Source organism: Panulirus ornatus, chromosome 7, assembly GCF_036320965.1.
Source record: "Panulirus ornatus isolate Po-2019 chromosome 7, ASM3632096v1, whole genome shotgun sequence".
Taxonomy (NCBI): domain Eukaryota; kingdom Metazoa; phylum Arthropoda; class Malacostraca; order Decapoda; family Palinuridae; genus Panulirus; species Panulirus ornatus.
In genome coordinates, this window is record NC_092230.1 from 7,267,342 (window position 1) to 7,291,732 (window position 24,391).

Consider the following 24,391-nt stretch of genomic DNA (forward strand, 5'->3'; position numbering starts at 1 on the left):
CAAATTGGAGGTGGAAAGATGGAGTGAAAAAGATTTTGAGTGATCAGGGCCTGAACATGCAGGAGGGTGAAAGGTGGGCAAGGAATAGAGTGAATTGGATCGATGTGGTATACCGGGGTTGACGTGCTGTCAGTGGATTGAATCAGGGCATGTGAAGCGTCTGGGGTAAACCATGGAAAGCTGTGTAGGTATGTATATTTGCGTGTGTGGACGTATGTATATACATGTGTATGGGGGTGGGTTGGGCCATTCCTGCCAGTGAGGAGAAGGGCTCAGGTAGTAGAGTAATGGCCCCCTCTCATGACCCCTGCAAATTTAATGCATACTCTGACTATACTTTATTCTGTGACTCTGCCATCTGTGACAGGAAGGGCTCAGGTGGTAGTGTATAGGCCCTTCTCAGTACCCAAGCTAACTCAAGGATTATCCTATCCCGTACCCATTAGGTACCCATTAGGTAGCAGGTTGTTGACAACAGTCATCCATGGCAGTACTACCATCCTAACTGAGGAGCATTACACTTTCTATGTCAGGATTGCTAGTCTTACTTTCTGTCTCATCAAAATGGGACTACTGGGCTAGTCCTACCATCTTACAAGCACCATACACCTTCTCAAACCTGGCTTATTATTATTACCTTCTTTTTTCACATGAGAACTTTTGCAAATTTCTGTCCACTTTAACACTTATAAGTATCATCATGACAGAGTCTGCCAAATCTATGGTCCCTAGTCCCAGCATCATGGGATGCTAAGCATCTCAGGGTTTCTGTCTGACTCTACTGCCAATGAAAGGGAGGGCTCTGGCAGCATAGTACTGGCCCCTTCCATGACCTCTCCCTTTCTGTTAAACCTTCCTCTTTTTCTAATCACTATACCAACATTCATGGACTCTCTAGTAACCTATCTTCAGCTGAACACCATCTGTCTAGTACCTCTCCTAATATCTGTCTGAGATGCAGTTGTCTAATGATGTTCTCACTAGTCCCTTTTTCAAATTTAACTATAACATCCACTAACGATTCTGGTTCAAAAGTAGTGTTTGTACTTATTTCAACATCAATACACCTAATGCATGCTTCAAGGACCTTGAGTCTCCATACTTTGTTATGTGGCTCAAGGTCTGTCTCCCTACTTTCAAACTGTTCCTGTTTTGCCTATTGCTCCCCTAATTCTACAAATTTTATATCCATCTTCAAGTATCCTAACTCCTGCCAAGAGACTGTGACACCCTCTCACCCACAAGCTGAGACCCTCTACCTGGGGGATTTCAACATTCACTAAAGGGAATGGTTGAATTCCCCTCATATGGATGGTGGAGGGACTGAAGCTCTCATGTCTCCATTCTCAATGATTTAGAGCAAATCATCTCCCATCCTACCCATATTCCTGACCAATGTAACCAATTTCCTAATAATCTGGATTTGTTTTTCACCTCTAATCCATCTCGCTGTAAATACAATCTCACCCCCAATTGGTTCATCTGATCACTTTCTCATAAATGTATCTATTCTTATGGTACCTCTCCCTCCAGCATCCTCTTCTAAGAGTAAATACTGTCACCTTAACAAAGCTGACTGGAATAACTTATGTAACTTTTCTGACTTTCCCTAGGTAAATTAGTCTCTTATGTGGTGATGCTTCTGTCTCCAACAAACGCATAGCAGAGTTATTGTTGTAGGAATGGAAGCATTTATCCCCTCTTCCTCCGAGACAATCTCTTCATCCAATGCATGGTTCAACCATACCTGTTCTGAGGCAATTCAGACAAGGGATCAAGCACATCAGGCTTGGAAAACTCTCCTTCCTCTAGCTCCCATTCAGCTTTTATTACTGCCCATAATTGCTGCAAGCACATTATCTGTGAGGTAAAGCGTTTCTTTATTCTAAGGAAGTGTGATAACCTCTCTTCGTCATCCATTGATTGGTCTTTCTCCTCTTTAGCTAAGGGCATCTCTAACAACTTCTATTGCTCTACCTTTCCTTCACTTTTCCACTCTGACAGTGTTATAGCTGTCTCTTCCATAGACAAAGTAACTCTCTTTGGTTCCCATTTCTCCTCTAACTCCACCTTTGGTGACTAACATTCCTTCACTTCTCCATGCTCCTCTTACTAATCCTATGCCCCTTCTTGTAATCTCTTTTCAGACTCCTGAAAAGCACTTCTTTCTCTGGACACAAGCAAGGATTATGGTCCTGTTGGCATCCATCCCAGTGAACTGAAAGTGTGAATCTGAACTTACTTCTGTGCTTGCTTACCTGTTCCATTTCTGTTTAAAAACCAAAATTTTCTTCTCCTTGGAAGCATGTATTGATACATCTCATTCCTAAGAAGGGTGACCATTCAGGCCCCTCTAACTATTGTCCTACTGCTTTGACATCTACCATTTCCAAAGTCTTTGAATCCATCCTCAACTCCCATATCCTTAAACACCTCAAAAATCACAGTCTTCTCTCTGATCACCATTATGGTTTCCTTGAGGCAATTTCAAGGGTGATATTCTTACTAATGTCTAGTCATCATCCCTGAAAGATTTTGAGGAGTCAAGTGTAGCTGCCCATGACATATCTAAGGCTTCTGACAAAGTGTGGCACCAGGGTCTCATCTCTAAGCTCCCCTCTCTTGGCTTCCCTCCCTCACACTGCTCCTTCATATCTCGCTTTCTCTCTAGCTGATCTATCTCTTTGGTTGATGATGGATCAGCCTCTCTCCTTTTCTCCGTCAACAGCAGTGTCCCTCAAGGTCCAGTCCCCTACACTTTTTCTTCTTTTTTCAACAACTTTCCTCCACAAATAATTATCCAATGCACTCATATGCTGATGATGCAACACCACCCACATCCTTCAATTCTGCTCCCTCTTCTCCCATTTGATCTGCATCTCGTCTTGACACAGCCTCCTCAATAAATAAATGCTTGGACAGGATATCTCAGCAGGTACACAAAATCTTGTTAAGTTTAAAGCCTCCAAGACAGTTTCTACCCATCTCTCTATCAAAAACTTGTCACAACTCTCATCTCTCCTTTGAAGGATCTATGTCTCCACCTCTTGACTTAATCAACATTACTGTAACTTCCACTCTTTCTTGGAAACCCCACATTACGGTACTAGCTAGTCTCCCTCTAAGAAACTGGGTGTCCTGTTTAGATCTCGAAACTTCTCTTCTGAACAGCTGCTCCATCTATACAAGGGATTAATTCGTCCTTGTATGGAGTATTGCTCTCACATTTGGAGTGGTTCTAGCTCTGCATCCTTACTTGACAAAGTCAAGTCGAAAGCAATACGCCATATAAAGTGTCCCAGGCGAACTTCCAGACTTGACCCCCTTACCCTACACTGCAATGCTGGTTCACTTTCCCTCTTCTATAGGTATTACTTTGGTTTTTGCTCGTGAGAACAGGCTACTTGTATGCCCCTACCACTAGCTAGACTACACAATACTCAGCAAGCTGCTGCATCACATGATTACTGCGTGGCTATCAACAACTCAAGGATGGGCCATTTTGATACCTGCTTCTTGCTGTACATGCTGAAGGACTGGAATTCTCTACCCCTTATGTCTTTCTCACTGACTATGACCTGGCTCATTTCAAAAGACAAGTTTTTCACTCTCAAAAATTTGTAAATACTTTCTCTTGTCTTTTCTTTTTCCATTTCATAATTTTCTCTATATTTCAATTAAGGCCCTGCCTTGATGTGGACTTTTGTCCATGACTGGAGCATTCAACTTAAAAAAAAATTCACTGAAAATTTCCAGCCACATTCTTCTATCAAAAAAAGGAATTACACAAAAGCAAGGAAAACTCATGCAAAGCTTCCTGTCACATTTTTCTATCAAACAAAGGAATTATATAAATGCAAGAGAAATTCATGGTATTAAAAAAAAAAATGAAGTTTTACTATACCTCCTAGGTCAGGGATTTTCCCAACTTCATCCTCATGGGCAGTTTTGTCTAACACTACCTCCATCTTAGTCAGCAGGTTACCTTTGCCAGCAGATGTTCTGTAAGATAGACGGAAAACATGATATGTCACATGTGTACTTGTTACCACTTTTATCTATAATTATCTCAGGATAAATTAACCAGGACCTTTCTAAAGGCACCTGCAGCCCAAGCTGCAATGTTTACTGTCACAAGGAAATGTAGACTCCTTAGGGGTGAGAAATTCTTTGACACGACTATACTTCAAATAATACATCCTCACCAAAGGTGACTATTCACTTGCAATACAACCTCAAGCAGATGGTGTCCAGTAACACCCGAGGCCATAACTAATCATGTAATCAAAAACTGGAATGGCTTCACAGCTGATCAGTAAAGATTCCTAAAGAGAAGAGGATTCTAAATTTATCCTATGGTAAACAGTCTCTAAGCTCTGGTGCTTTCTCAGACCAATGCAGACCAATCTGGTGGTCATTCATTCTAGTTTACTACCACTGTTAATTTCAATCATGCATGAGGTAGATAAGGCACAAAAAGCCTTTAAAATTACACAAACACAGTTTTAATCCATGTAAAGTTCTACAGAGAAACATGAACTGATCAAGTGGTTATTGGAGTATGTGAAAGAGTGTAGGGAAGTGAGCTTCAGAGTGATGTGGGTAAATATGAGAGTGGGTTGAAAGAGATGGGTGATTATAAGTGTTTATGCACCTGTCAATGAGAAGAAGGCTGATGAGAGTCAAGTGCTTTGGGAGAAGCCGAGTGGGTTTGTCAATGGTTTTAATGATACATCTCAAGTATTAGTGTTGGGCGATTTAAACACGAAAATGAGTCATGTGGCAACTGAAGGTATAACTGGGTGACATGGGGTATTCAAAGAGGTGAACAGGGATGATGAACATTTTGTGGGGTTATGAGGTGAAAAAGGACTGGTGATTGGGAATACCTGATTTAAAAGGAAGGACATATATAAGCCTCTTGACTTGCGTAACATAACTGGTATTACTGTAACATCCAATATTCTTTTTGAAAATCACACATTATAGAAATAGTTAACTCTGCCTCTAAGAAACTAGGAGTCCTGATTAGATGTTGAAATTTCTTTTCATCTGAACAGATGCTACATCTGTACAAAGGATTGATCTGTCCTTTATGGAGAACTGCTCCTTCATCCAGGGTGGGTCTAGCTCTGCATCCTTGCTTGACGGGATTGAGTTGAAAGTGGTCCGACTTATAAAATCTCCCAAGTTAACTTGAAAATTTGACCCACTTGCCCTAAACAACAATGTTGGTTCACTTTCCCTCTTCTATAGTTATTACTTTGGTTTTTGCTCCTAAGAGAAGGCAGCTTGTATGCCACTACCACCAACTACACAACAGAATACTGAGCAGGCTACTGCATCATTACTGTTTGGCTGTTGATTGTGCATTTTGATAACCATTTCTTTTCCTACACCTCAAAGCTTTGGAACTCTCTACCCTCTCATGTCTTTCTCAATAACTATGACCTGGCACATTTTAAAATGCAGGTTTTTCAGTTCCTTGTCTCTTCTTTTTCCTTTCACAATCCTCTATATACAAGTACATTACCGATTTTATGGCACTCATGATTCTAACGCCTTACCGGATTAACCATTTTACTGGACCAACTATTTTTATATTTTTTTATTATACTTTGTCGCTGTCTCCCGCGTTTGCGAGGTAGCGCAAGGAAACAGACGAAAGAAATGGCCCAACCCCCCCCCATACACATGTATATACATACGTCCACACACGCAAATATACATACCTACACAGCTTTCCATGGTTTACCCCAGACGCTTCACATGCCTTGATTCAATCCACTGACAGCACGTCAACCCCGGTATACCACATCGCTCCAATTCACTCTATTCCTTGCCCTCCTTTCACCCTCCTGCATGTTCAGGCCCCGATCACACAAAATCTTTTTCACTCCATCTTTCCACCTCCAATTTGGTCTCCCTCTTCTCCACATTCCCTCCACCTCCGACACATATATCCTCTTGGTCAATCTTTCCTCACTCATTCTCTCCATGTGCCCAAACCATTTCAAAACACCCTCTTCTGCTCTCTCAACCACGCTCTTTTTATTTCCACACATCTCTCTTACCCTTACGTTACTCACTCGATCAAACCACCTCACACCACACATTGTCCTCAAACATCTCATTTCCAGCACATCCATCCTCCTGCGCACAACTCTATCCATAGCCCACGCCTCGCAACCATACAACATTGTTGGAACCACTATTCCTTCAAACAAACCCATTTTTGCTTTCCGAGATAATGTTCTCGACTTCCACACATTCTTCAAGGCCCCCAGAATTTTCGCCCCCTCCCCCACCCTATGATCCACTTCCGCTTCCATGGTTCCATCCGCTACCAGATCCACTCCCAGATATCTAAAACACTTCACTTCCTCCAGTTTTTCTCCATTCAAACTCACCTCCCAATTGACTTGACCCTCAACCCTACTGTACCTAATAACCTTGCTCTTATTCACATTTACTCTTAACTTTCTTCTTCCACACACTTTACCAAACTCAGTCACCAGCTTCTGCAGTTTCTCACATGAATCAGCCACCAGCGCTGTATCATCAGCGAACAACAACTGACTCACTTCCCAAGCTCTCTCATCCCCAACAGTCTTCATACTTGCCCCTCTTTCCAAAACTCTTGCATTTACCTCCCTAACAACCCCATCCATAAACAAATTAAACAACCATGGAGACATCACACACCCCTGCCGCAAACCTACATTCACTGAGAACTTTCCTCTCTTCCTACACGTACACAAGCCTTACATCCTCGATAAAAACTTTTCACTGCTTCTAACAACTTTCCTCCCACACCATATATTCTTAATACCTTCCACAGAGCATCTCTATCAACTCTATCATATGCCTTCTCCAGATCCATAAATGCTACATACAAATCCATTTGCTTTTCTAAGTATTTCTCACATACATTCTTCAAAGCAAACACCTGATCCACACATCCTCTACCACTTCTGAAACCACACTGCTCTTCCCCAATCTGATGCTCTGTACATGCCTTCACCCTCTCAATCAATACCCTCCCATATAATTTACCAGGAATACTCAACAAACTTATACCTCTGTAATTTGAGCACTCACTCTTATCCCCTTTGCCTTTGTACAATGGCACTATGCACGCATTCCGCCAATCCTCAGGCACCTCACCATGAGTCATACATACATTTAATAACCTTACCAACCAGTCAACAATACAGTCACCCCCTTTTTTAATACATTCCACTGCAATACCATCCAAACCTGCTGCCTTGCCGGCTTTCATCTTCCGCAAAGCTTTCACTACCTCTTCTCTGTTTACCAAATCATTTTCCCTAACCCTCTCACTTTGCACACCACCTCGACCAAAACACCCTATATCTGCCACTCTATCATCAAACACATTCAACAAACCTTCAAAATACTCACTCCATCTCCTTCTCACATCACCACTACTTGTTATCACCTCCCCATCTGCGCCCTTCACTGAAGTTCCCATTTGCTCCCTTGTCTTACTCACTTTATTTACCTCCTTCCAGAACATCTTTTTATTCTCCCTAAAATTTAATGATACTCTCTCACCCCAACTCTCATTTGCCCTTTTTTTCACCTCTTGCACCTTTCTCTTGACCTCCTGCCTCTTTCTTTTATACATCTCCCACTCAATTGCATTATTTCCCTGCAAAAATCGTCCAAATGCCTCTCTCTTCTCTTTCACTAATACTCTTACTTCTTCATCCCACCACTCACTACCCTTTCTAATCTGTCCACCTCCCACGCTTCTCATGCCACAAGCATCTTTTGCGCAAGCCATCACTGCTTCCCTAAATACATCCCATTCCTCCCCCACTCCCCTTACCTCCTTTTTTCTCACCTGTTTCCATTCTGTACTCAGTCTCTCCTTGTACTTACTCACACAAGTCTCCTTCCCAAGTTCACTTACTCTCACCACTCTTTTCACCCCAACATCCTCTCTTCTTTTCTGAAAACCTCTACAAATCTTCACCTTCGCCTCCACAAGATAATGATCAGACATCCCTCCAGTTGCACCTCTCAGCACATTAACATCCAAAAGCCTCTCTTTCACGCGCCTATCAATTAACACGTAATCCAATAAAACTCTCTGGCCATCTCTCCTACTTACATACGTATACTTATGTATATCTCTCTTTTTAAACCAGGTATTCCCAATCACCAGTCCTTTTTCAGCACATAAATCTACAAGCTCTTCACCATTTCCATTTACAACACTGAACACCCCATGTACACCAATTATTCCCTCAACTGCCACATTATTCACCTTTGCATTCAAATCACCCATCACTATAACCTGGCCTCGTGCATCAAAACTACTAATACACTCGCTCAGCTGCCCCCAAAACATTTGCCTCTCATGATCTTTCTTCTCACGCCCAGGTGCATATGCACCAATAATTACCCATCTCTCTCCATCCACTTTCAGTATTACCCATATCAATCTAGAGTTTACTTTCTTACACTCTATCACATACTCCCACCACTCCTGTTTCAAGAGTAGTGCTACTCCTTCCCATAAATGCCCATCCACACACATACATAACATATACATATATACATACCCATACACAGACATATACATATAAACACACGCACATAAACTTGCTTGCCTTCATCCATTCCTGGCACTACCCCACCCTACAGGAAACAGCATCGCTACCCCTTGCTTCAGCGAAGTAGCACCAGGAAAGCAAATAAAAAAGGCCTCATGGATGCATGTACATGTACTTGCTCGCCTTCATCCATTCCTAGTGCTACCTCACCCCACAGGAGATAGCATCGTCATCCCCTGCGTCAGTGAAGCAGCATCTGGAAACAAACGAAGAAATGCCACATCTGCTCACATCCATACACAAGCTGTCATGTGTAATGCACTGAAACCACACCTATTCGCATACAGGCCTCACAGACCTTTCCATTGTTTACCCCAGACATTTCACATGCTTTAGTTCAGTCCATTGAGAGCATGTTGATGCCACATCGTTCCAATTTACTCTATTCCGCACATGCCTTTCACCTTCCTGTATGTTTAGGCCCCAATCATTCAAAATTTCTTTCATTCCATCTTTCCACTTTGGACACATATATCCTCTTTGTCAACCTTTCTTCACTCATTCTTTCCATATGTCAATACTTGATTGCTGTTTCCTGTGTTATCAAAGTTGCCAAGAACAGATGAGGAAAGGCCATATCTGCTCATATCCATTCACTAATTGTCCCATGTCATGAAACAAAACCACAGCCCCTGATCTACAACTAGGCCATACAGACCTATACATGACTTACTCTGGACACTTCACATGCCAAATTTCAGACCACTGATAGCATGTTGACCCCAGTATTCCACATCATTCCAATTCACTTGATCCTGTGCACACCTTTCACCCCCTGCATTTTTGGGCTCAGATCACTGAAAACTTTTTACCTCCATCTTTCCATCTCCAATTTGGTCTCCACCTTCTCCCTTGCTCCCTCCACTTCTGACACATATATCCTCTTTCTCAACTTTTCTTCACCCAATCTCTCCCTATGTCCAAACATTTCAGCATAACCTCTTTTTCCTCACCTTTTTCTCTATTCTGTACTCATCTCTCCATGTACTTGCTTACTCACATGACAAGTCTCCTTCTTACCTATCCTGTCTCTTTCTTATTCTTTTTTTTTCCTTTTTCTCCATTTATTTTTATTTTTTTTTTTTTTTTTTTTTTTTTTTTTTTTTTTTTTTTTTTTTTTTTTTTTTTTTTTTTTTTTTTTTTTTTTTTTTTTTTTTTTTTTTTTTTTTTTTTTTTTTTTTTTTTTTTTTTTTTTTTTTTTTTTTTTTTTTTTTTTTTTTTTTTTTTTTTTTTTTTTTTTTTTTTTTTTTTTTTTTTTTTTTTTTTTTTTTTTTTTTTTTTTTTTTTTTTTTTTTTTTTTTTTTTTTTTTTTTTTTTTTTTTTTTTTTTTTTTTTTTTTTTTTTTTTTTTTTTTTTTTTTTTTTTTTTTTTTTTTTTTTTTTTTTTTTTTTTTTTTTTTTTTTTTTTTTTTTTTTTTTTTTTTTTTTTTTTTTTTTTTTTTTTTTTTTTTTTTTTTTTTTTTTTTTTTTTTTTTTTTTTTTTTTTTTTTTTTTTTTTTTTTTTTTTTTTTTTTTTTTTTTTTTTTTTTTTTTTTTTTTTTTTTTTTTTTTTTTTTTTTTTTTTTTTTTTTTTTTTTTTTTTTTTTTTTTTTTTTTTTTTTTTTTTTTTTTTTTTTTTTTTTTTTTTTTTTTTTTTTTTTTTTTTTTTTTTTTTTTTTTTTTTTTTTTTTTTTTTTTTTTTTTTTTTTTTTTTTTTTTTTTTTTTTTTTTTTTTTTTTTTTTTTTTTTTTTTTTTTTTTTTTTTTTTTTTTTTTTTTTTTTTTTTTTTTTTTTTTTTTTTTTTTTTTTTTTTTTTTTTTTTTTTTTTTTTTTTTTTTTTTTTTTTTTTTTTTTTTTTTTTTTTTTTTTTTTTTTTTTTTTTTTTTTTTTTTTTTTTTTTTTTTTTTTTTTTTTTTTTTTTTTTTTTTTTTTTTTTTTTTTTTTTTTTTTTTTTTTTTTTTTTTTTTTTTTTTTTTTTTTTTTTTTTTTTTTTTTTTTTTTTTTTTTTTTTTTTTTTTTTTTTTTTTTTTTTTTTTTTTTTTTTTTTTTTTTTTTTTTTTTTTTTTTTTTTTTTTTTTTTTTTTTTTTTTTTTTTTTTTTTTTTTTTTTTTTTTTTTTTTTTTTTTTTTTTTTTTTTTTTTTTTTTTTTTTTTTTTTTTTTTTTTTTTTTTTTTTTTTTTTTTTTTTTTTTTTTTTTTTTTTTTTTTTTTTTTTTTTTTTTTTTTTTTTTTTTTTTTTTTTTTTTTTTTTTTTTTTTTTTTTTTTTTTTTTTTTTTTTTTTTTTTTTTTTTTTTTTTTTTTTTTTTTTTTTTTTTTTTTTTTTTTTTTTTTTTTTTTTTTTTTTTTTTTTTTTTTTTTTTTTTTTTTTTTTTTTTTTTTTTTTTTTTTTTTTTTTTTTTTTTTTTTTTTTTTTTTTTTTTTTTTTTTTTTTTTTTTTTTTTTTTTTTTTTTTTTTTTTTTTTTTTTTTTTTTTTTTTTTTTTTTTTTTTTTTTTTTTTTTTTTTTTTTTTTTTTTTTTTTTTTTTTTTTTTTTTTTTTTTTTTTTTTTTTTTTTTTTTTTTTTTTTTTTTTTTTACACCCAGCTCCTCCTGTTTGTATATGAGAGGATAGATAGAGATGCCTCATGGAAGGTCTTAGAAATGAATATATGATGTTAGAGGAAAGCTTCAAGGTTCCATCAAGGGTGTAATGTGCGTGTACAATTTTGAAGAGATGAGTGAGTGGTTCCAAGATCAGGTTGGTCCTGCAGCAGGGTTTTGTGCTGTAAACATGGATACTGACTTTGTTTATGGATGGCGTGGTGACAGAGGTAAGTGGAAGATTCTTAGAGAGATGGGCAAGTATGCAGTCTATAGGAGATAAGGGGGGGGCCTTGAAAGCGAGTCAGTTTCTGTTTGCCGATGACAAATCCCTGATGGGGGATATGGGTGAGAAACTGCAGAAGTTGGTGACCGCGTTTGGGAGTGTGAGTAAGGAAGAAAGTTGAGAGTAAATCTGAATAAAAGCAAGGTTATTAGGTTTGGCAAGGTACAGCGACAGGCTAGTTGGGGGTGAGTTTGAATGGGGGAAATCTGGAGAAAGTGAAGTGTTTTATATACCTGGAGTGAATATGGCAGCAAACAGAATTATGGAAGTGGAATGGAATCATATGTGGGTGAGAGGAGCAAAGATTCTAGAAGCAGTGAAGAATGTGTTAAGAGAAGTTGTTATCTCGGAGGGCAAAAATGGATATGTCTGAAGATATAGTAGTCTCAAGAGTGTTATATGAATGGGAGACAGGCCCAAGATGTGTAAAGGAGGGTGGATGTGCTGGAATTTAAATGCTTGAGGACAATATGTACTGTGAGGTGGTTTGATTAAGTAATATCACGGTAAGAGAGATGTGCAATAATAATAAAAAAGAATGTGGTTGACAAAGCTGAAAAGAGTGAGCTGAAACAGTTTGGATACACAGAATGAGGAGGAGAGGTTGACAAAGATGATATGTGTCAGAAGTGGATGGCAAAAGGAGAAGGGGTAGACCAAGTGGAAAGACAGAGTGATAATAATTTTGAGTGATTGGGGCCTGAACATGCAGGAGGATGAAACGCATGCATGGGATAGAGCAAATTGAAATTTTGTAAACAGGGGTCGACATGCTGTCTAAGGACTGAGAGAAGGTATGTGAAGTGGCCACAGGAAATAACGGAAAAATCTTTGGGGCCTGGTTGTGGATATGAGGCTGTGGTTTTGGTGCGTTGCACATGACAGAGAATGGATGTGAACAAATGTAACCTCTCCATCTACTTCTGGTGGTGCCTCGCTAACGTGGGAAGCAGAGATTAATACTGGTATAACCAACAAAAGAACAGCTACAGAGTCTCTGGTAAAGAAATGAGGAAAAGGTGAGTGAACAAATGTTTAAGCTATTTTTGACTAGACCCAAGATACCAAACAGCAGAAGAGTTTATCACATTTAGGTATCAGTGTGCTTCATCCCCTGAATACAGTAAGAGAGTTGCAGAGATAAAAGCAATGAAAATCAAAGGAAGGAGATTTTTTCCCTCTCCAATAAGCTACGTTCCTTTATTAAGTGGTCTCAGAAAAGCAGTGATTAAACCATGTACTGGTTGAAGAGATAGACTTGGATGTAAAGGACACATATGCCTTCATTCCTACCATACACTCAGCTGCAACAGAAACATTCTCTGAGGAAAGGTAGCCATCTTCAGAGGATATATATATATAAAAGTGACTCAAATAAAAATACCAAAGAAACTTAGTCCATATACAAAGGGGGCAGTGAAAAGAGCTGGTTTGGTGAGTAGAGATATCTGTGAAAGTGTGATCAGATAAAACTATTGGTACAGAATTATGTAGTCACAGTACAAAGGAAGCGGGGTGAAGAATTCAGTACTGAGAGAGTGGTCAAGACTGCCTGGTAAACAAGCAGGGTGGATAATTAATTCCAGATTAAGCAAAAAATATGAAGGCCTTCATCTAATGTAAATATGTAAAAAGCTTTCTCTTTTATACAGAGGAGACTCTAGTCATGCACAAAAGCCCACATCAAGGCTGGGCTTTCACTGATTAAAGAGAAGTTAATGAAAAAGGAAACAAAGAGACATGGAAAAGTATTAACGAATTTTAAGGAAGTGAAAAACCTGTTTTAAAATGTGCCAGGTTATAATCATTTGGAAATATATGGGAGGGTATTGAGCTCCTAAGCTTTAAGGTGCAGGGAAAGAATCAGTTATCAAAACAGCCCACCCTTCGAGCTGTCAACAGCCACACAGTAATCATGTTACATAGCAACTTGACTAGTATTTCATGGTCTACCTAGTGGTCTGGGCACACAAGCAGCCAGCTCTTGGGAGCAAAACTCAAAGTAATACCAACAGAAGAGAGAGAATGAACCACCATTGTGGCACAGAACAAGAGGGTCAAGTTTTGAAACTAGCATGTGAGAGCTTATAAGTCAGGCCACTTTCAACTAAATTCTGTCAAGTAGGAAATACTTTGTTTTGCAAATAGGTCAAATTCATGATCACATTGTACCAGTAACGCTTATGTATGATGAAGAATTTGTATTCAACATCCTGTCTGCTTTACAGAATAAAATGCACATACACAAGTACTAACCACATACGACAAATGAACCCAAAACAGCAGCTTTATATAAAGAAATGAGAAATTAACTTACACACTTTTAACTTCGGTTGCCTCATAGCCAGGAACAGTTTTCAAGGCACTGTCTATGTGTGTTCGTACATTATCTGTCAGCTGAAGCCAAGCTGTTGAACCTCGCTCAGGAATCTTGTAATTATTTGCAATGTTTGTCAACATAACCTCCACTTCGTAGTGCAACTGGGGTGGCCGTGGTGTTGTAGTATAAACAAATGGCTTTCCATCAGCTCCACCTTTGTGTTGAAAAGTAGAAATCCATATTAATGCAACATTTTATTGACAAGGGAGTACCCCCAAAATCAAGCATTACCATCCCACTATCAATGTATATTGCCAGCTTAAGTAAGTTTTAAACTACAACAGTAGAACCAATGGAAACAGAACAACAAGCACTTAAAAAGAAATTTTGTCATCCATATTAACAGGATAGTTTATTCCTCCTGCCTACATTATTCAGCTTTGTTCAAACACACAATTTTATAATTAATGAACTAGAATGTAGGACTAAAATCTGGTCAGCTTGAATTTGGTTTGGTCTGCCATGGCTACACTTTGTATACAAAGCTGGGTGCTTTCACTCAAGCTCTCAAGCCAATGGAAAATGAGTGTCACCAGCAGTCGCTCTCCTCCCCAACATTTTATTCCTCTTATTTGTCTGTGTGTGTTTCCAAGTGTTTTTATGTTTCTGCAAATACTTATATTTCTGCTAAGTCTATTGCCACTTACATTGTGATTCTAATACACTTATCTGTGCTAAGTTAATGTAATTTTCTCAAATTTTCAAAAGCTACAGAAATTGACATAGAATACAAGACAAAGGTAAAGAGCACCAGCATCCATCGTCCATCTCACTAAACTTGTTTTTAATATCATTACAATCTCTTGTCCCCCCCACTTCCTTGAACCAACCTACTGCCAAGAGACAGAAGAGGAGATAATGGCAATATTTTTCTCAATTTCAGGGACCTAGACCCCACTTTGGCACTTGATGCTGAGGAGTTAAGAGGAGGAACTCAGATTTAGAACCAAGCTTCCTTTTGGCTGCAATTACCTGAATGGTCCCCAGAGTTTCCTTTTGAGTGATTAACAACCACCACGAAGTGAGACATGACAAGCAAACATCACTCCATTACTACTTCATGCCCGATGAACCACTCACCAGGCCAAAAGTCTAGCTCAACTTTCCGTTCTATTTTCATCTCCCAAATCAAGCACTGACTCCTGTGTTGTCTAAATACATTCATTCTCTTGGTTTTATTTCTTTTGCTGTACTATTTTTCTTTCATTTATAAATGGGAAAACTATCCAGGTTGTCTAAAATTTCATTCACCCAAACCAGTATGTTTATGAATTAATCTATCCAGCAGAGGTCATATTGCATTCTATTAGATTATCAAATGATTCTGGGAAAATAGACAAGGGAGGCACTTAGAACATTTACCAATTCTAAAAACAAGTATGAACGATTAACATTTTTGTCTTAAAGAGGCAAACCACTTAAAAAGTAATTGTAAATACAAGATGTTTCTTTCTTTACATAGCATATCAAATATCTCATGTGCCAGAAAGACGAAAGCTGACAGACAAATTTTCTGTGGGAAGGTATCCCTCAAACAAATGCTAGATGATTTATGTGAATTTTTTCTCTAATTGGAGGTTCCAGTCATAGACAAAAGTCCATATTAAGGCCGGGCCTTAACCAATAAATATATTGAGGATTACAAAAGGGAAAACGAAGAGACAAGGGAAAGTATTTACGAAATTTTGGAGGAAGTGAAAAACCCATTTTTTAAAATATGGCAGGTCATAATTATTGGGAAAGACACGAGAAGGTAGAGAGTCCAAGGCTTCAAGGTGTAGGGAAAGACATAGTTATCAAAATGGCCCACCCTCGAGTTGCCAACGGCCACACAGTAGCTTCCCTAGTATTGCATGGTCTAGCTAGTAGTGGGGGCATACAAGCAGCCACCTCGTGGGAGCAAAAACCAAAGTAATGCCTTTAGAAGGAAAGTGAACCAACATTGTGGCATAAGGCAAGGGGGGTCACGTTTGGAAGTTAGCCTGGGAGAGCTTACAAGAGCTTGACAACTCCATCAAGTGAGGATGCAGAGCTAGAGCCACCCCAGATGTGAGAGCAGTACTCCATAAAAGGATGAATCAATTCTTTATTTAGATGGAGCAACTATTCAGGAGAAAAGGGGGTTCAACATCTAAACAGGATACCCAGTTTCATAGAGGCAGACTTGGCTATTTCCGTAATATGGGGTTTCCAAGAAAGAGTGGATGTTATAGTAATACCAAGTATGCCCATTGAGTCATGAGGTAGAATTGTCAAAGGAGAAACAAGAGTTGTGAGGAGTTTTTGATAAAAGAGATGGGTAGAAACTGGATCTTGCAGGCATTAAACTTGACTAGATTTTGTCTACCCCACTAAGGTATCCTGTCCGAGTTTACTGAGGAAACTGTCATGATGAGATGCAGGTCAAGTGAGAGAAGAAGGGGTAGAATTAATGGATGTGGATGAATGTAGAGTTGAGTTGTCAGCATATGAGTGCATTTAGTTATTTGTGGAAGAAAGGAAAACATTGAAAAATGGAGGAAAAGTGTAGGGCACAGGAGAGAACCTTGAGGGACACCGCTGTTGACGGAGAAATGGGGGGTTGGGTAATCCATCAACAGCCACAGAGATAGATCAGCCAGAGAAGAAGCTAGATATGTAGGAACAGAGTAAGGTTGGGAAACCAAAAAAGGGGAGCTTACAAATGAGACCCTGATGCCATATCCTGTCAAAAGCTATGGATATGTCAAGGATAACTACAAATGATCCCCCAAAATCTTTCAAACCTGCTGACCAGACATCAGTAAGAAAGCATATCACCAGTAGATCTTGCCTCACAGAAGCCATACTGGTGATCAGAGAGAAGACAGAATTTCAAGGTGTCTAATGATATGGGAACTGGGGAGGGATTCAGAGACTTTAAAAATGGTATATGTCAAAGCAATGGGATTATAGTTAGGGGGTTCAGAATGGTCACCCTTATTAGGGATGGGATGTGTTAACGCATGCTTCTAAGAAGGAAAGTTTTTTTTGAGAAACAAAACAGATTAGCACAATTCAGAAGCACACTCTTTTTAACACATGGGGATGGATGCCATCAGGATCATAAGCCTTGCTTATGTCCAAAGAGAGAAGTCCTTTTCAGACAGTCCAAAAAGATATTAGGGGGAAGGGCATAGTATTAGTAAGAGGAGCATCATTGGCTGAAGGAATGAGAGTCATCCAAGCTGGAGTTACAGGAGAAATAGGATCCATAGAGAGTTGCTTTGTCTTCAGGAAAGACAACTAAAGCACAGTCAAAATGAAAAGTGAGGGAAAGGTATAAAAACATAAGTTGTTAGAGATGCCCTTAGCTAAAAACCTGAAAGGCCTATCAGTGGATGAAAGGAGAGGTCATCATGTTCTTCCTTTGAATAATGGAACACTTTGCCTGATGGACATGTGCTTGCAATGATTATGGGCAATAAGTTGAATGGGAGTCTGAGGAAGGAGAGTTTTTCCAAGCCTGATATGCCTGATTGGCCTCAGATCAGGAACAGTTGAATCATGGATTGGAAAGAAGTCATCTTGAAGGAAGAGGGGATAAATGCTTCCATCCCTGCAAGGATTTCCTCTGCTATGCATTAGCAGAGACAGGAGCATCACCACATAAGAGACAATAACTTATCCAAGGAAAGTTAGAAAAGAATTTACGTAAGTTATTCCAGTCAACTTTGTTGAGGTTCCAGTAATTACTCTTAGACAGGGCTGCTGGAAGGTGCTGTTAAAATAGATACACTCTTGAGTGTGATTAGAAGAACAATTTGGGGTGGGATTGTGTATTCACAATGGGATGGACTAGAGGAGAAAAACAGATCCAGAATATTTGGAGAACAGTCACATTAGTCAGGAATATAGGTAGAGTAGGATTCAATTTGAGAACGGAGGATGTGAGGGCTTCAATCCCTCTACCATCCTTATGGCAGGAATATAACCATTCCCTATGGTGAAAGCTGAAATACCCGAAATAGAGGATCTCGGCTCGCAGTTGAGAGAGTGCCACTGTTTTATGGCAGGAGTTTTGATAGTCAAAGAAAAATAGAAATATGTTTAAGTAGGAGAAGGACAGGCAAAGCAGATGAAAAGTGTGGTATGGTAGTTGGGAGAACACCTTGAGCCAAATAATATCAAAGTTTGGGGAGTCACGGTCCTTTAGGCATGCAACAGGTGTGTTAATGTTGAAATAATTACAAACACCACCTTTAATCCTGAATCATGAGGATATTATAGTAAAGTATGAAAAAGGGACTAGTGAGAACATAATTAAACAATCCTGTCTCAGAGAGAAGCAATATATAAGGATAGGTACTCGACAGATAGTGCTTAACATAGAGGTCACTAGAGGGACCATGAATGATGGTTAAAGTGAATATAAAAAGAGGAAGGTCTAACAGAGAAGGCTGAGGGAGGGCCAGCACTATTACCATCAGAGCCCTCCCTCTCATTGGCAGTACAGTCAGGTGGAAACCCAGAGATTCTTAGAACCCCCTGATGATGGGGACTAAGGGCGATAGATTTGCTGGACTCTGTCATGACTATGCTTAACATGTTTAAATGCATGGGAGTTGGCAAGAGTACTTTAGTGAAAAACTATGTGAGGTTTGAAAAGGTGTATTCAGGTTGGAGATTGGTAACTCTGTGTTAATGAGGATACCATATGTTGAATCATAGTGATATTTTCAGTCATATTCATCAATTATACTTGTGATATTGTAAATGGCCTTATGAAGTCAATCGCCCTGATATATTTAAACTTCACAATTAAACAACAAAAAATATGTAAAGTTTACTACTTTACACAAAACAGTGAAAGTTTGACCTTCCATTTCATAGTAGCCTATATTTTCTAGCAGGCAGTTACCACCCCATTCAACAGTTCTGTACTGCAACAGTATGTTATCTCTCTTCATATTGATAAGCATCTGAATTAGAGTCAGAAATGTGCTACTATTGTCTTGTTTTGCACAAATACTCAAATAAAGGAAATGAACACATGAATTAGTTATCTATCTTATCTGGTTAGTATTTTGTGTAAGCACATTCTGCCACTACAACGACATTGAACCTGCGAGGCATGGATGCCACCAGCATGGATGTGTGATTGTATTCCTCATGGCTTCTTAGATGTCACATTATGGCATGATTACAAATGAAACTGATCAACTGAGTCCTCCTCCTGGGTAGTGCTGCATGTCTGGCACTCTGTTGCTAATCAGCTAGAGCCCCAGTCTCACAGTATCGTCCAATCTATTGAAAGATTGTATTCCAGTGGACATTGATGCACTAAGCAATTTCAGAAATGCTGCGACCCTTGCTGTAAAGGGTGACAACAGCTTCCCACATTTCCTGTGAAGTTGTCATGAAGAATGGCATGAGAAACAAAATTGTCAAATGTTGGCTCCGATATGGTTCATAACCAGAAATGAAGTTTCTCATGAACCAAGTTCATAATCAATGAACTCTTTCTTGTGATTTGAACATAGGACGTCATTAAAACATCAAAAATCATGTACTGCAACCATAGCCCTGTATGCCACATTACTATATTTATCTATTTATTACACATGATCACTGTTTCCTGCATCAGCGAGGTGACACCAGGAAACAGATGAAGAACAACCCATTCACTCATATGCACAATAATATACATAAATGCCCATACACATACATATCAAGATATACATACACATGCACAGACATATACATACAAACATGCACATGTACATATTCATACTTGCCTTCAATCCATTCCTGGCACCACCCCTCCCCACAGGAAACAGCATCTCTGCCCCCTGCTTCAGCAAGGTAGTGCCAGGAAAACAGACAAAAAAGGCCACATTAGTTCACACTCAGTCTTTAGCTGTCATGTGTAATGCACTGAAACCACAGCTCCCTATCCACATCCAGGTTCCATGGACCTTTCCATGGTCTACCCCAGATGTTTCACATACCCTGGTTTAGTCCATTGACAACAGCACATTGACCCCAATGTAACGTATCATTCCAATTTACTCTATTCCTTGCAAGCCTCTCACATCAGCCATATATCAGGAGTGACAACAACCATCTGCCAATACTGTGAAACAGTAATCACATATATAACTGATAAATTACTCCCATATGGCAACACACTCCAGTTATGGGTATGCTTTCAACTGCTCCTAGTTCATGAGCCTCATATGAGGTCTGCTGCTTTCCAAGACTTAAGAATATAATTGCCTACTGAACTTAGTAAAGTAATGATTTTTGCAATAGTAGCCTGTGCTACTTTATACTTACAGTGTGTAATACTTAATTTTCAGGATTTAGCATAATACAAAATTAGATGGTAAACCTTGGCAACTGGAAAATTAATTCCAGTATTTGGCAAGTCATCAAAATGTTCACAAATCTGGAAGGAACATAAGTTTTAATTTCAATACAGTCTTAAAAAATGACTACAACAGAAATGAGTAATCTTCAGATTACAGCAATATGCAAAAAAAAAAAAAAAAAAAAAACATGAAGCTATTGATAATATATATCATGATCACATAAACCGAAGATCTTCATATAATGTTAAACTAAATAAACTCTCAGCTTTCCGGAATAGAGAATGGGATCTGAAAAACTGGTTACAAAATAGGGAGCTACTAAAACTCCCCTGCAGTTCTCAAGCAAATAAATGCAAAGGTCTCAAGTTAAAAGAAGTATGTGAAACAAAAACCTCCCTTAACTCACTTAGATCTAGCTGCCCTTGTATGGTTAAGGGTGCTAGGACTCTTATAAGGAATGCCTCTTTCCACCCCCATTTAGAAAGAAGAGTGCACTTTATTGGTATGCAGTGGTGCCTTATGTCACAAGCAGCTATGATCAGCGCCAGAAAAAAATCCAAGTCTCAGTTATCTGTGTGAAATAGTGAAGTATGATTGATGTCAAGACTCAAACTCTTCTTGTATGAGTTGCCTTTCCCAGCAGTCATTTATATTGTAAGGTGCACTTTTTTCAGTATGTAGGGATGCTTTACATCACAGGCAACTATATGTAGTGATGGGAATGAATTCTAGGGTGTTAGTTACATCTATGGCCTTTGTGTGCGTACCAAAATCAAATGTCCGCATAGCAACAAATATGATTAATTTACCACATTTGGGGGATCTTTTAACATTTACTGTTAACAGTAAAGTAAAATTTCTTCTAAATTTGCTGATAAACCTCCATGTTGGGGATGTTCCTGAGATTTTCTTTGCTCAGTCCTTAAGAGGGTCATCCTAATCATGGGATATGTCATCCAGCATTAAGGTTAGTGGATCTGATGATAGGCACCTTTTTCAGGGAATATGTTATAGAACTTACTGATGTGTGTAAGTTTTCATTTTGCCACCAGCTGCGCACAAGTTAAAAGATATAGCATTCTACTTCTTTGAACTAGTCGTAAAATATATAATGATTTGAAGTCTCGCTTAAATTTTCTACCATCAGAGCCATAAAAGGGAACTTTTAATACAATCTCTGTATACACTGTGGCATCAAATCAGGAGGGGGGTTACATTCCTAAACAACTTGTTGCAAGTCACATTTGTTATAATTCAAACCAGCGAGATCCATGTTTATAGGTAGTTACATTCCTGACCAATAAATGTTTTCTGTATTCCTTATACATAAGTGTATTTGTACTGTAGTTAAAATAACTTTGCTTACTATCAATATGCAGTATAGAGTACTTGCATACTTATGCAAGATGAAACTGTGGCAAGGAAGCTGGAGTGGATGATACCACAATTGAATTTCTTAAGAAAGGGGGTGACTATGTAGTTGAATGGTTAGGTAGGATTTTCAAAGGATGTATGGATCATAGTGAGGTTCCTGAGGAATGGCAGTTTGCATGAATAGCACCACTGTATAAAGTCAAGGGGGATAAAAAGTGAATGGTCAAACTATAGAGGCATGTGCTTGTTTAATGTAAAAGATGATTTGTAACGGAAAGTAGTGACTGAGAGGATGAAAGCATGTACAAAGCCTCATTTTGGAGAGGAACAACATGGTTTCAGAAGTGGTAGAGGATGTATGGATCAAGCATTTGCTTAACATAATGTGTGAGAAATAAACAAACAATGTATGTATGTGGCATTTGCGGATCTGGAGAAAGCACATGGTAGGGCATATAGAGATGCCATGGAGAAGATCTTACACATATATGGTGTGAGAGGGAAGCTCTTAGAAGCAGACAGAAATTCTATCAAAGGTGTAGGGTATGTGTGCTATTCGGAGGAGAGAAACACAAGTGGTTCCAAGTGAAGGCTGGTCTGTGGAAGCAGTGTGCGATGTCACCATGGCTATCAAATTTGTATAAGGATGGGGTAGTGAGGGAGTTAAATGAGAGAACCCTGGAGAGAGGGGCAATTATGCAGTCTGTGGGGGATATGGTGGCTTGGGAAGCGAGTTCATTGTTTGCTGATGATGCAGCACTAGGAGCAGATTTGAGAGAGAAACTGCAGAGTTAGTGACCGAGTATGGAAGAGCGTGAAAGGAGGAATCCGAAAGTAAATGGAAATAAAAGCAGGGTTATTGGGCTTAGCAGGTCTGAAGGACAGGATAGTTGGAGTTGGAGTTTGGAGAAAAGTTGGAGGAAATGAAGTGTTTTAGATGCCTGAGAGTGGACAGAGCAGTAAATGGAACCATGTACACAAAAGTGAGTCATAGGTGGGGGAGGAGGCAAAGATTTCAGGAGCACTGAAGAATATGTGGTAAGAGAGGGCATTCTCTGGGAGGGCAAAAATGGGTATTCTGGAAGGTGTAGTAGTTCCAAAAATGTTATATGGATGCAAGGCATCAAAGATTTTCTCTCCTCCACAAGTAATCCAATGCACTCGTATACTGATGACTCAACACTGCATTCATCCACATCCTTCAATTCTGCTCCCTCTTCTCTTACTCAATCTGCATCGTGTCTTCACACAGCCTCCTCAATAAACTCAGACCTGAACAGGATATCTCAGTAGTGTACACAAAATCTTGTTAAGTTTAATGCCTCCAAGACCCAATTTCTACCCATCTCTCTATTGAAAACTCTTCACAGCTCATCTTTCCTTCAATGTTTCTGTAATTTCACCTATTGGCTTCGAACATTACAGTAACATCCACTGTTTCTTGGAAACCCCATATTACAGGAATAGCTAATTCTGCCTCAAAGAAACTGGGTGTCCTGTTTAGATGTCGAAACTTCTCTTCTGAACAGTTGCTCTGTCCATGCAAGAGATTGATTTATCCTTGTATGGAACACTGCTCTCACATTTGAAATGTCTCTAACTCTGCATCCTTACCTGACAAAGTTGAGTCAAAAGCAATCAGCCTTATAAACGGTCCCAGTTTAACTTCCAAACTTGACCCCCTTGCCCTACGCTGTAATGTTTGTTCACTTTCCCTCTTCTGTAGGTATTACTTTGGTTTTTGCTCCCATGAGCTGGTTGCTTGTTTGCCCACATCACTAGCTAGTCCACACAAAACTTGGCTAGCTGTTATGCCACATGATTACTGAGTGGCCATCAGCAACTCAAGGGTGGGCCATATTGATACCTGCTTCCTTTCCTACATGTCGAAGTTCTGGAACTCTACCCTCTCACGTCTTTCCCAATAACTATGACCAAGCACTTTCAAAAGACAGGTTTATCACCATTTCAAAAATTCATAAATACTTTCCCTTGTCTTCTCTTTTTCCATTTTATAATTTTCTCTATATTTCAATTAAGGCCCGGCCTTGATGTGGACTTTTGTCCATGACTGGAGCCTTCAACATAAAAAAGATAATGTTTGAGGACAAAAGTGGTGTAAGCAGTTTAATCAAACAGCAATTCAAGGGCAAGACAGAGGTGCAGTTGAAATGAGCTGAAGAGGGTATGCTGAAATGGCTTGAACATATGGAGAGATCGAGTGATGAGAGGTTAACAAAGAGGATATATGGATCAAAAGTAGATGGAACAAGAAGAAAGGGTAGACCAACTTGGAAATGGAAGGGTTAGCAAAATTTTTTTAAAGACGAGCCTGAATATGGGGAAGAGTGAAATGCATGCATGGGAAAGAGTAATGTGAAATGAACAAGTCAATGTTTGGTCAAAAGATTGAACCAGGGCACGTAAAGTGGCTGGGTTAAACCATATGAAAAACCTGTGGAGCCTGGTTGTGGGTAGGGAGCTGTGGGGAGCATGGATGCGAGTGAATGCAGTCTTTCTTTGTTCTTTGTCTGTTCCCGGCACAACCTTGCTAATGCAGGAAATGAAGATCAAGTAATCAAATGAGAAAAAATATCTATCATTATTAGTTATTTGATAAAACAACTATCCACTCAAAAATAATTGTGAAGTTAGTAAAATGAAGAGGAAAATAAACAGAAAATAATTACCTGTACCTATCCCTGGGGATAAGGGTGAAAGAATACTTCCCACGCATTCCTCACGTGTCGTAGAAGGCGACTAAAGGGGACGGGAGCGGAGGCCAGAAACCCTCCCCACCTTGTATTTTAACTATCT

The 24,391-nt window shown here is 38.2% G+C and overlaps 1 protein-coding gene and 1 long non-coding RNA gene across 7 annotated transcripts in view; one reads left to right on the top strand and one right to left on the bottom strand.

Moving 5' to 3' along the window:
• The window catches only part of LOC139749402 (uncharacterized), a 135,756-nt gene extending 120,632 nt beyond the window's left edge, over positions 1 to 15,124 (top strand). The window contains exon 3 of one of the 2 annotated variants that reach the window (XR_011712960.1): positions 14,752 to 15,124. This is a non-coding gene — a long non-coding RNA (uncharacterized lncRNA). The remainder of the gene's footprint in view (positions 1 to 14,751) is intronic. The other variant, XR_011712959.1, reaches the window with a different exon arrangement.
• The window catches only part of LOC139749401 (uncharacterized), a 370,273-nt gene that overhangs the window by 42,047 nt on the left and 303,835 nt on the right, over positions 1 to 24,391 (bottom strand). For all 5 annotated transcript variants that reach the window (XM_071663212.1, XM_071663214.1, XM_071663210.1 and 2 more), the window contains 2 exons: positions 13,806 to 14,022; positions 3,905 to 4,002 (listed from right to left, as the gene is read on the bottom strand). In XM_071663212.1, the coding sequence (XP_071519313.1) occupies positions 3,905 to 4,002; positions 13,806 to 14,022 (315 nt within the window). The remainder of the gene's footprint in view (positions 1 to 3,904; positions 4,003 to 13,805; positions 14,023 to 24,391) is intronic.